We start from the raw sequence: 13,462 nt of genomic DNA, 5'->3' as shown, positions 1-13,462 counted from the left end.
AAGGTTCTTAGAAGTGCTGTTTGGGGAGTAGCCTAGAGACAGGGGCTTGGATTGGCGAAAGCTCGTCTGGCTGCGGAGCGCCAGCTCCATCTCAAGATCCAACTAACATAGTTTTAACTGCAGCACCTTTAATCTACTACTAGTTCACTGCCTCCATACATGGTCCCCTTATCAAACGAGCTGTGTCAGGGAGAATTTTCAGGTGTTTCACCAGATACATAGTGGAACTCGGCCCATCTGTCGCCGCCATGCTGGAGACCTGAAGTTGCAATCATAGCAGCGCAATATGAATGCCCCATACTGCCACTCTTAATCATGGAAGTCGTCTCCATGGCTGCCGCCACATGTTGTCCCCTTATCAAAAGAGCTGTGTCAGGCTCATTTTTCGGGTGTTTCACCAGATACGTTATGGAACTTGGTCACTATGTCGCCACCATGCTGTGTTATCGACTAAATATACCGTCAACCTTTTGTTCACATAGGAAATCATTTCCCCTCCTTTGGTGAAACCTGAGTCCATTTAGGGTATGTCGCCATGACACTCTCTAGCCTGCCACTGCTGCCGCTGCCTCTGCATGCCGTCCCCTAAAGTGTCAGGGTCAATTATTGGATGTTTTAGATGCTATCTAGCTTCATTCTGTCACTCTGTCATGGCCATGCTGTTGCCCATAATTTTGGCATAATGGTGCGATTAAGCAGCCTCAGAGGCATCCATGCATGCTGCCCCTGCTGTTTCCTGTCCATTTCCGTGGTGTTTCCATCCTTTTCTGAGGTTCCCAGGTGTTTGGCCAAGCTTCCCTGTGCAGAGCCTTGGTCCCCTTGAAAAATGCTCGAGTCTCCCATTGACTTCAATGGGGCTCGTTATTCGAGACGAGCACTCGAGCATCGGGAAAAGTTCGTCTCGAATAACGAGTACCCGAGCATTTTAGTGCTCGCTCATTTCTAGTGAGGAGCCATCATACTATGATATAGGAGGGGTGAGGAGCCATCATGCTATGATATAGGAGGAGTGAGGAGCCATCATGCTATGATATAGGAGGGGTGAGGAGCCATCATGCTATGATATAGGAGGGGTGAGGAGCCATCATGCTATGATATAGGAGGAGTGAGGAGCCATCATGCTATGATATAGGAGGGGTGAGAAGCCATCATGCTATGATATAGGAGGGGTGAGGAGCCATCATGCTATGATATAGGAGGGGAGAGGAGCCATCATGCTATGATATAGGAGGGGTGAGGAGCCATCATGCTATGATATAGGAGGGGAGAGGAGCCATCATGCTATGATATAGGAGGGGTGAGGAGCCATCATGTTATGATATAGGAGGGGTGAGGAGCCATCATACTATGATATAGGAGGGGTGAGGAGCCATCATTCTATGATATAGGAGGAGTGAGGAGCCATCATGCTATGATATAGGAGGAGTGAGGAGCCATCATGCTATGATATAGGAGGAGCCATCATGCTATGATATAGGAGGGGTGAGGAGCCATCATGCTATGATATAGGAGGGGTGAGGAACCATCATGCTATGATATAGGAGGGGTGAGGAACCATCATGCTATGATATAGGAGGGGAGAGGAGCCATCATGCTATGATATAGGAGGGGTGAGGAGCCATCATGCTATGATATAGGAGGAGTGAGGAGCCATCATGCTATGATATAGGAGGGGTGAGGAGCCATCATGCTATGATATAGGAGGGGTGAGGAGCCATCATGCTATGATATAGGAGGAGTGAGGAGCCATCATGCTATGATATAGGAGGGGTGAGAAGCCATCATGCTATGATATAGGAGGGGTGAGGAGCCATCATGCTATGATATAGGAGGGGAGAGGAGCCATCATGCTATGATATAGGAGGGGTGAGGAGCCATCATGCTATGATATAGGAGGGGAGAGGAGCCATCATGCTATGATATAGGAGGGGTGAGGAGCCATCATGTTATGATATAGGAGGGGTGAGGAGCCATCATACTATGATATAGGAGGGGTGAGGAGCCATCATTCTATGATATAGGAGGAGTGAGGAGCCATCATGCTATGATATAGGAGGAGTGAGGAGCCATCATGCTATGATATAGGAGGAGCCATCATGCTATGATATAGGAGGGGTGAGGAGCCATCATGCTATGATATAGGAGGGGTGAGGAACCATCATGCTATGATATAGGAGGGGTGAGGAACCATCATGCTATGATATAGGAGGGGAGAGGAGCCATCATGCTATGATATAGGAGGGGTGAGCAGCCATCATGCTATGATATAGGAGGAGTGAGGAGCCATCATGCTATGATATAGGAGGGGTGAGGAGCAATCATGCTATGATATAGGAGGGATGAGGAGCCATCATGCTATGATATAGGAGGAGTGAGGAGCCATCATGCTATGATATAGGAGGAGTGAGGAGCCATCATGCTATGATATAGGAGGGGTGAGGAGCCATCATGCTATGATATAGGAGGAGTGAGGAGCCATCATGCTATGATATAGGAGGGGTGAGGAGCCGTCATGCTATGATATAGGAGGAGTGAGGAACCATCATGCTATGATATAGGAGGGGTGAGGAGCCATCATGCTATGATATAGGAGGGGTGAGGAACCATCATGCTATGATATAGGAGGGGTGAGGAGCCATCATACTATGATATAGGAGGGGTGAGGAGCCATCATGCTATGATATAGGAGGAGTGAGGAGCCATCATGCTATGATATAGGAGGGGTGAGGAGCCATCATGCTATGATATAGGAGGGGTGAGGAGCCATCATTCTATGATATAGGAGGAGTGAGGAGCCATCATGCTATGATATAGGAGGGGTGAGGAGCCATCATGCTATGATATAGGAGGAGTGAGGAGCCATCATGCTATGATATAGGAGGGGTGAGGAGCCATCATGCTATGATATAGGAGGGGTGAGGAGCCATCATGCTATGATATAGGAGGGGTGAGGAGCCATCATGCTATGATATAGGAGGGGTGAGGAGCCATCATGATAAGATATAGGAGGGGTGAGGAGCCATCATGCTATGATATAGGAGGGGTGAGGAGCCATCATGCTATGATATAGGAGGGGTGAGGAGCCATCATGCTATGATATAGGAGGGGTGAGGAGCCATCATGCTATGATATAGGAGGGGTGAGGAGCCATCATGCTATGATATAGGAGGGGTGAGGAGCCATCATGTTATGATATAGGAGGGGTGAGGAGCCATCATGCTATGATATAGGAGGGGTAAAGAGCCATCATGCTATGATATAGGAGTGGTGAGGAGCCATCATACTATGATATAGGAGGGGTGAGGAGCCATCATGCTATGATATAGGAGGGGTGAGGAGCCATCATGCTATGATATAGGAGGAGTGAGGAGCCATCATGCTATGATATAGGAGGGGTGAGGAGCCATCATGCTATGATATAGGAGGGGTAAAGAGTAGAGATGAGCGAACATGCTCGTCCGAGCTTGATGCTCGTTCGAGCATTAGCGTACTCGAAACTGCTCGTTGTTTGGACGAATACTTTGCCCGCTCGAGAAAATGGCAGCTCCCGCCGTTTTGCTTTTTGGCGGCCAGAAACAGAGCCAATCACAAGCCAGGAGACTCTGCACTCCACCCAGCATGACGTGGTACCCTTACACGTCGATAGCAGTGGTTGGCTGGCCAGATCAGGTGACCCTGGGATAGACTAGCCGCTGCCCGCGCTGCTCGGATCATTCTCTGTCTGGATGCCGCTAGGGAGAGAGCTGCTGCTGGTCAGGGAAAGCGTTAGGGTGTTCTATTAGCTTACTGTTAGGCAGGAGTGATTCTCAAAGAACCCAACAGCCCTTCTTAGGGCTACAATAACGTTATCCTTTTTTTTTTTTTTATTTGCATCTAGTACCATTTTGTGAGGAATTAGCAGGGGGACTTGCTACCGTTGTGTTTAGCTCTTAGTGGCACACATATCCATAGCAAAGACCGAAGTGGGAAAATTTAGTAGGGGTTGGATTTCAATTAGGCACAGTCTGCCATTTTTCCTTTTTTATTTTACGTTTATTTTGTTTAATAACTCAGTGTCATCTCATCTGGCATAGTAGTGTGCTTTCATACTTGGCTAGAAAATAGCCATAGCAATAGGATAGCATTGTTTGGTTTTAAAAACTCAAAAACACAAAAAAAAAAAAAAACACAAAAAAAGTTAAAAAAAAATTAAAGCTATAACTCTCATTTTAAAAATGTTTAACCCGAGGGCTAGGGGTAGAGGACGAGGGCGGGGACGTGGGCGTCCAACTACTGCAGGGGTCAGAGGCCGTGGTCCTGGCCGGGGTGAGACACCACCTGCTTATGAGGGAGCAGGGGAACGCCGCAGAGCTACACTCCCTAGGTTCATGTCTGAAGTTACTGGGACTCGTGGTAGAGCACTGTTGAGGCCAGAACAGTGCGAACAGGTGATGTCGTGGATTGCTGACAATGCTTCGAGCAATTTGTCCACCAGTCAGTCTTCCACGCAGTCCACCCATGTCACCGAAATCGCCACTCCTCCAGCTCCTGCACCTCAGCCTCCTCCCCCCCAGTCTGCCCCCTCCCAGGAAAATTTGGCATTTGAACCGGCATACTCTGAGGAACTGTTTTCTGGACCCTTCCCACAGTCACAAACCACTTGTCCGGTTGCTGCTGAGCAATTTTCCGATGCCCAGGTTTTCCACCAGTCACAGTCTGTGGGTGATGATGACCTTCTTGACGTAGTGGAAGTGTGTAAAGAGGTGTCCGACGATGAGGAGACACGGTTGTCAGACAGTGGGGAAGTTGTTGTCAGGGCAGGAAGTCCGAGGGGGGAGCAGACTGAGGGATCGGAGGATGATGAGGTGACAGACCCAAGCTGGGTTGAGAGGCCGGGTGAACACAGTGCTTCTGAGACGGAGGAGAGTCCTCGACCAGAACAGGTTGGAAGAGGCAGTGGTGGGGCCAGACGGAGAGGCAGGGCCAGAGCTGGTGCATCAGCGCCAAATGTGTCAACTAGTGAAGCTCCCGTGGCGAGGGCTCTTGCGGCGAGGGCTAGATCTTCAGAAGTCTGGAGGTTCTTTAAGGAAACACCGGATGACCGACGGACTGTGGTGTGCAACATTTGCCAAACCAGGCTCAGCAGGGGTTCCACCACTACTAGCTTAACTACCACCAGTATGCGCAGGCATATGAATGCTAAACACCCCACTCAGTGGCAACAAGCCCGTTCACCTCCGGCCGTGCACACCACTGCTCCTTCCCCTGTGTCAGCTGATAGTCAGCCCCCTGCCCAGGACCCTGCCACAAAAACCCCATCGTCGCCTCCACGATCCTCCACAGCATCCACCAGCGTTCAGCTCTCCATACCCCAGACGCTGGAGCGGAAACGCAAATATAGTGCAACCCACCCGCACGCCCAAGCCCTTAATGTGCACATCTCCAGATTGCTTAGCCTGGAGATGCTGCCCTATAGGCTAGTAGAGACCGAGGCCTTTCGCAACCTCATGGCGGCGGCCGCCCCTCGGTATTCGGTCCCCAGCCGCCACTACTTTTCCCGATGTGCTGTCCCAGCCCTGCACCAGCACGTGTCAGACAACATCATCCGTGCCCTGACCAACGCCGTTTCTGACAAGGTCCACCTGACCACGGACACGTGGACGAGTGCTGCCGGGCAGGGCCACTATATATCGCTGACGGCACATTGGGTTAACTTGGTGGAGGCTGGGAGCGAGTCTGACCCTGCGGCTGGTCATATACTGCCGACGCAGAGGATTGCGGGGCCTACCTCGGTCCAGGTGTTTCAGGCCTACTATGCCTCCTCCTCCTCCCACCCCTCCTCCACCTTCTCCTCCGAACTACCATCCGTGGGCACGGCGCCATCAGTCGGTAGCTCTAGGCACAGCAGCAGTGCCGTCGCTAAGCGACAGCAGGCGGTGCTCAAACTGCTGAGCCTAGGCGATAAAAGGCACACCGCCCAAGAGCTATTACAGGGCATCACGGCGCAGACTGATCTGTGGCTGGCACCGCTGAACCTGAAGCCAGGCATGGTTGTGTGTGACAACGGCCGTAACCTGGTGGCGGCTCTGCAACTCGGCAGACTGACACATGTGCCATGCCTGGCCCATGTGTTAAATCTGATAGTTCAGTGTTTCCTCAAGACATACCCCAATCTGTCAGATTTGCTCACGAAGGTGCGCCGCATCTGTGCGCATTTCAGGAAGTCCAGCACAGATGCTGCCACTCTCAGGGCAGCGCAGCGCCTCCAACTGCCCGCTCACCGACTGTTGTGCGACGTGCCCACGAGGTGGAATTCAACACTGACCATGTTATCCAGAGTTTACCAGCAGCGCCGAGCGATTGTAGACTGCCAGATGTCAACTTCCACCAGAACTGGTAGTCAGGTCAGTCAGCTTCCTCAAGTCTACAATGAGGAGTGGACGTGGATGTCTGATATCTGTCAGGTGCTGAGTAACTTTAAGGAGTCAACACAGATGGTCAGTGGCGCCATCATCAGCCTCACCATCCCGCTGCTTGGCCTGTTGAAAAACTCTCTGATCAGCATGAAGTCGGAAGCTTTGCGCTCGTCACAAGAGACGGGGGAAGAAGATTCCCTTGTTGATAGCCAAAGCACCCTCAGGTCTGTTTCTCAGCGCATATCGGAGGAGGTGGAGGTGGAGGAGGATGAGGAGGAAGAGGAGGAGAATGTTGGCGAGACACAAGAGGGGACCATTGTTGAGTCCTTCACTGTTCAGCGTGTATGGGCAGAAGAAGAGGAGTTGGAGGAGTTGGAGGAGGAGGAAATGGACAGTCAGGCCAGTGAGGGGAGTGAATTCTTACGCGTTGGTACTCTGGCGCATATGGCAGATTTCATGCTAGGCTGCCTATCCCGTGACCCTCGCGTTCAAAGAATTTATTCCAGCTCCGATTACTGGGTATTCACTCTCCTGGACCCACGGTACAAGCAAAATCTTTCCACTCTCATCCCTGCAGAGGAAAGGAGTGTGAGAATGCATGAATACCAGCAGGCCCTGGTGCACAAGCTGAAACAGTATTTCCCTTCTGACAGCGCTAGCGGCAGAGTGCGTAGTTCTGCGGGACAAGTAGCGAGGGAGAGTAGGCGAGCAGGCAGCTTGTCCAGCACTGGCAAGGGTACGCTTTACAAGGCTTTTGCCAGCTTTATGTCACCCCAGCAAGACACTGTCACCTGTCCCCAGTCTCGGCAGAGTAGGGCTGATCTTTACAGAAAGATGGTGAGGGAGTACGTAGCTGACCATACCATCGTCCTAAATGATCACACAGCTCCCTACAACTACTGGGTTTCAAAGCTGGACATGTGGCACGAACTGGCGCTGTACGCCTTGGAGGTTCTTGCCTGCCCTGCCGCTAGCGTCTTGTCCGAGCGGGTTTTCAGTGCAGCTGGTGGCATCATCACCGATAAGCGTACACGCCTGTCGACTGACAGCGCTGACAGGCTGACGCTTATTAAGATGAATAAAGCCTGGATTTCTCATAATTTCCAATCTCCACCAGGTGAAGGAAGCTCAACCTGAATAATTGATCCACTCCTCCTCCTCCTCATTTTCCTCCTTCTCCTCCTCTTTGTACAGTAAAGCAGAGGAAACTGGCTATTTTTTGACAGGGCCCACTGGCTCTAGCTATAGTACTTTATGCATTTAATTTTTCTGGAGGGCCACCTACCCGGTCCTCTGTTTTAAACAATTTTTGGGAGTGCCACATACAGGCACTCAATCTATTCAATTTTTCTGGAGGGCCACCGACCCGTTCCTCTGTTTTAAACAATTTTTGGGAGTGCCACATACAGGCACTCAATCTATTCAATTTTTCTGGAGGGCCACCTTCCTGCTCCTCTGGTTTGAAAATTTTTTTGGACTGCCACATACAGGCACTCAATCTATTCCATTTTACTGGAGGGCCACCTACCTGCTCCTCTGGTTTGAAAAATTTTTGGGACTGCCACATACAGGCACTATCCAAATTAAATTGTCTCCATAGCAGCCTCCACACGTTGTCTCCATTGCTACCTCCAAAAGTCGTCCATATAGCTGCCTCCATACATCGTCCCTTTATCAAACGAGGTGTGTCAGGCAGAAATTTGGGTTGTTTTCATGGATTCCACATCAAAGTTGTTAACTTTGTCGCCACCCTGCTGTGTTATCCACAAAATATACTGGCAAACTTTTATCATTTACCAATATTATTTCAGCGCTTCTTGCGCATCTGTTTACATTCCCCTCACCCGGCATATCCTAAACTTATAAGAACGCTACTACACTTGATCTTATACAAAAGGTTCTTAGAAGTGCTGTTTGGGGAGTAGCCTAGAGACAGGGGCTTGGATTGGCGAAAGCTCGCCTGGCAGCGGAGCGCCAGCTCCATGCGCATCAGCCGCTTCTTGCGCATCTGTTTACATTCCCCTCACCCGCCATATCCCAAACTTATAAGAACGCTACTACACTTAACTTGGTGCAGGCTGGGACCGAGTCTGACCCTGGGGCTGGTCATATACTGCCGACGCAGAGGATTGCGGGGCCTACCTCGGTCCAGGTCTCAAAGGCCTACTATACCTCCTCCCAACCCTCCTCCACCTCCTCCTCCTCCGAATTACCATCCGTGGGCATGGCGCCATCAGTCGGTAGCTCTAGGCACAGCAGCAGTGCCGTCGCTAAGCGACAGCAGGCGGTGCTCAAACTGCTGAGCCTAGGCGATAAAAGGCACACCGCCCAAGAGCTATTACAGGGCATTCCACATCAAACTTGTTAACTTTGTCGCCACCCTGCTGTGTAATCCACAAAATATACTTGCAAACTTTTATCATTTACCGATATTATTTCAGCGCTTCTTGCGCATCTGTTTACATTCCCCTCACCCGCCATATCCTAAACTTATAAGAACGCTACTACACTTGATCTTATACAAAAGGTTCTTAGAAGTGCTGTTTGGGGAGTAGCCTAGAGACAGGGGCTTGGATTGGCGAAAGCTCGCCTGGCAGCGGAGCGCCAGCTCCATGTCAAGATCCAACTAACATAGTTTTAACTGCAGCACCTTTAATCTACTACTAGTTCACTGCCTCCATACATGGTCCCCTTATCAAACGAGCTGTGTCAGGCAGAATTTTGGGTTGTTTTCATGGCTTCCATGTTAACTTTGTCGCCACCCTGCTGTGTAATCCACAAAATATACTGGCAAACTTTTATCATGTACCGATATTATTTGAGCGCTTCTTGCTCACCTCCTTTGGTTCCTCTCTGCCACCCATTGGTTTGAAGCCTGAGTCCATTTAGGGTATGTTGCCATGCCACTCTCTAGCCTGCTGCCGCTGCCTCTGCATGCCGTCCCCTATAGTGTCAGGGTCAATTATTGGATGTTTTAGATGCTATCTAGCTTCATTCTGTCACTCTGTCATGGCCATGCTGTTGCCCATAATTTTGGCATAATGGTGCGATTAGGCAGCCTCAGAGGCATCCATGCATGCTGCCCCTGCTGTTTCCTGTCCATTTCCGTGGTGTTTCCATCCTTTTCTGAGGTTCCCAGGTGTTTGGCCAAGCTTCCCTGTGCAGAGGCTTGGTCCCCTTGAAAAATGCTCGAGTCTCCCATTGACTTCAATGGGGCTCGTTATTCGAGACGAGCACTCGAGCATCGGGAAAAGTTCGTCTCGAATAACGAGTACCCGAGCATTTTAGTGCTCGCTCATCTCTAGTGAGGAGCCATCATGCTATGATATAGGAGGGGTGAGGAGCCATCATGCTATGATATAGGAGGGGTGAGGAGCCATCATGCTATGATATAGGAGGGGTGAGGAACCATCATGCTATGATATAGGAGGAGTGAGGAGCCATCATGCTATGATATAGGAGGGGTGAGGAGCCATCATGCTATGATATAGGAGGGGAGAGGAGCCATCATGCTATGATATAGGAGGGGTGAGGAGCCATCATGCTATGATATAGGAGGGGTGAGGAGCCATCATGCTATGATATAGGAGGGGTGAGGAACCATCATGCTATGATATAGGAGGGGTGAGGAGCCATCATGCTATGATATAGGAGGGGTGAGGAGCCATCATGCTATGATATAGGAGGAGTGAGGAGCCATCATGCTATGATATAGGAGGAGTGAGGAGCCATCATGCTATGATATAGGAGGGGTGAGGAGCCATCATGCTATGATATAGGAGGGGTGAGGAGCCATCATGCTATGATATAGGAGGGGTGAGGAGCCATCATGCTATGATATAGGAGGCGTGAGGAGCCATCATGCTATGATATAGGAGGGGTGAGGAGCCATCATGCTATGATATAGGAGGAGTGAGGAGCCATCATGCTATGATATAGGAGGGGTGAGGAGCCGTCATGCTATGATATAGGAGGGGTGAGGAGCCATCATGCTATGATATAGGAGGAGTGAGGAGCCATCATGCTATGATATAGGAGGGGTGAGGAGCCATCATGCTATGATATAGGAGGAGTGAGGAGCCATCATTCTATGATATAGGAGGGGTGAGGAGCCATCATGCTATGATATAGGAGGGTAGAGGAGCCATCGTGCTATGATATAGGAGGGGTGAGGAGCCATCATGCTATGATATAGGAGGGGTGAGGAGCCATCATGTTATGATATAGGAGGGGTGAGGAGCCATCATGCTATGATATAGGAGGAGTGAGGAGCCATCATGCTATGATATAGGAGGAGTGAGGAGCCATCATGCTATGATATAGGAGGAGTGAGGAGCCATCATGCTATGATATAGGAGGGGTGAGGAGCCATCATGCTATGATATAGGAGGGGTGAGGAGCCATCATGCTATGATATAGGAGGGGTGAGGAGCCATCATGCTATGATATAGGAGGGGTGAGGAGCCATCATACTATGATATAGGAGGGGTGAGGATCCATCATGCTATGATATAGGAGGGGTGAGGATCCATCATGCTATGATATAGGAGGGGTCAGGATCCATCATGCTATGATATAGGAGGGGTGAGGAGCACTTAACCCTCCCATCTCCACCTGGCTGAAATGGGCACCAATGACATTAGTTGCATTCGGTACCTTACAGGTGACAATAAGCTCCGTCTGGAAATGCTTCATTACAATTTCCCAGGACATTGACTTTTCACTACTGAATTCACTGCCAGATGTCTTCATCTCTCTGGAGTAAATCACCACACTGCGCACCTAAATATACTAAAACAAGATATTTAGAGAAAATGTCTGGAATAAAGGAAGAAAAAAATGAAAAGTTAGAAAAAAATTAGTTGGTAGTTCCATAAAAAATAGCACAGCAGCCTTTATACTCCACTATATAAGCCAGAAGAGTAAGAGAAGCCGCTCTCTCATATGTGGGGAAGGGAAAATGCGGGGGAAGGGAAAGTGGGGGGAAGTGCACAAAAGACTTTCCATTAAACCTCCATCTTTTGTTTCCATTATGCTCTTCTGAAACACAGAATGTAATGTCCTCCCATCTCTGCGCTGTTTGTTTTTCAGAGAATAAAGGAGCTCGAGGAGAGATTAGAATTTCAGAAGAGACAAATAAAAGAATTAGAAGAAAAGGTAAAACCAAGAGACAAACTTTCTGTAATGTAACCACAATTCTGTCACTATTATTCTTTTGTGCAGTGGAGCATTTGGTGCATGGAATGATGTAGACCCCACACCCCGGCCCTTGCCAGATCTACCAGGAGGTTTAGGCACCGGGGTTGTACCATGAGGCTGGACCTGGTGTAGAATTGCCCAATATCCTGAACAAGTTCCTGGTGCACAGGGCAGGAGCACCCCACATCAGCCCCCTCCACCACCATGCACCCCCTTCCCTCTCCTTATGCCAGAAATTGAATCTATTTTAGGGCTTGTTTGCCTAAAAACTGGCCCACAGGTCCTGATAAATACCCCAATGAGTTTCATCATAGATCCATCCTGATAAACCTGGATCATTACTCATAAATCCAGGCACCGGGACTGTGGGATCTTCTTATATTTGTTATCCATGACCTCTTCCTTCTAAAATCAACTTATAAAATTATGCTAATTTACGCTGTGGGGGAGATTTGTCAGGGCTTGTACCCCAGTTTTTTGTGCATCACTGTGAATTTGAATATTTTCCCCCTTGAGCCGCCTCAAGTTGACATGAAAGGTGATTGGGGACGATGCGTATTATGCACATCCCTCCTGTGTGTCCTGCTGCATGTCCTGCTGCATGGATGATGTGAATGGATGACGTGTTCTCATATAACTTTGGTTTCATGGAGATGTTTTTCTAACTGAAGACTTTTCCTGTTTTTGTCTCTTCCCTTTATTTCCAGTTTTTATTTTTGTTTCTATTTTTCTCTTTAGCTTTTATATTATGGTCTTAGATCTCATGCACTTTGTACAAGGTAAGATACTATGTTGCAATGACTGATCACATGTCTTAGGGTCATTGTTATAAATGAATCCATTGCAAACAAATAATAAGACGAGTTTAGATTTTTGGCTTATATTCATTACTAGGTAAATTACTAGGGATGGCCCATTCACACCATTTCTAATAACCCTGACCCCCCCACCCCACCCCCACCACCACCCGGATGCTCCAGCAGCTTCCTCTCCTTATTGCCACCTGCTGACAATTCCCTCACTCTATGGCCCAGACTCAGGAGGGGATATAATCAACTCTCCCACCAGTATTCTAGGCATAAGGACCACCTCAACCTGCACAGGGATTTAACTGTCTTTGAGAAGCTATGGGGGGGGGGGCACTTATCATTTGTGGGGCAGGGTCGTATTTTTGGTGCACAAATTGTGCGGCAATTTAGACTGGGATTATAGATTTGGTTGCAAGGGCTTAATGAATTGGCGCATGACTGAATGGTTTCTGGACTGTCTCCACATTAATGAAGGTGAAACAGAACTTGGTAAAACAGCTTTTAGCTCATCAATTTGTGCACCAAAATTTGTGCCAAAAAAGTGTGTTGGGAACCTAGAAGTGCAATAAAGTGTTTCGAATAATAACCTGTGCCCAAAAATGAGCAACCAAAAATTTAAAAAAGGTGCAAGTGTCGGGAAAGGACCAATATTATGATACCGACACTTCATAAATATGGTGACAAGACAGAGCAAGGAAAAAAATCTGGAAAGCCAATGACTGCCCCTTATGTGTCCCGTAAGCTCCTCTCTCATGCTCTTGATGACTGACCTCAAACCCTTTCCCCTAAGTGTCTAGCTGGGAAGTTGTGCCCTAAACAATCTTCTCCAAGGCCAAAGAAACTAATTTCAATATCTGGACACGTTGGAACGTGGCGCCTACCAGACTTCATATTTTGATTCCAATCTCTCCGGCACCGTGTCCCATATTTGGTGGAGCTGCCCGCATATCCAAACATTTCAGCAGAAAGTCATTGACTTCATCAAAGATTTGACCAACGTTCAACTCAAGAACATCCCCCGTCACTTCTCATCCCGGGCCTTCCCTTGTCTATTCCTAA

The 13,462-nt window shown here is 48.9% G+C and overlaps 1 protein-coding gene across 10 annotated transcripts in view; it reads left to right on the top strand.

Moving 5' to 3' along the window:
• JAKMIP3 (Janus kinase and microtubule interacting protein 3) overlaps nt 1-13,462 on the top strand; it is a 122,768-nt gene that overhangs the window by 90,572 nt on the left and 18,734 nt on the right. For 6 of the 10 annotated variants that reach the window (XM_072131099.1, XM_072131097.1, XM_072131098.1 and 3 more), the window contains 2 exons: nt 11,487-11,552; nt 12,302-12,373. In XM_072131099.1, the coding sequence (XP_071987200.1) occupies nt 11,487-11,552; nt 12,302-12,352 (117 nt within the window). In that variant the 3' untranslated portion in view covers nt 12,353-12,373. The remainder of the gene's footprint in view (nt 1-11,486; nt 11,553-12,301; nt 12,374-13,462) is intronic. The other 4 variants (XM_072131096.1, XM_072131095.1, XM_072131094.1 and 1 more) reach the window with 1 other exon arrangement.

This window comes from Engystomops pustulosus, chromosome 11, assembly GCF_040894005.1.
Source record: "Engystomops pustulosus chromosome 11, aEngPut4.maternal, whole genome shotgun sequence".
NCBI classification, from domain to species: domain Eukaryota; kingdom Metazoa; phylum Chordata; class Amphibia; order Anura; family Leptodactylidae; genus Engystomops; species Engystomops pustulosus.
This window is presented reverse-complemented; position numbering and strand designations above follow the sequence as displayed.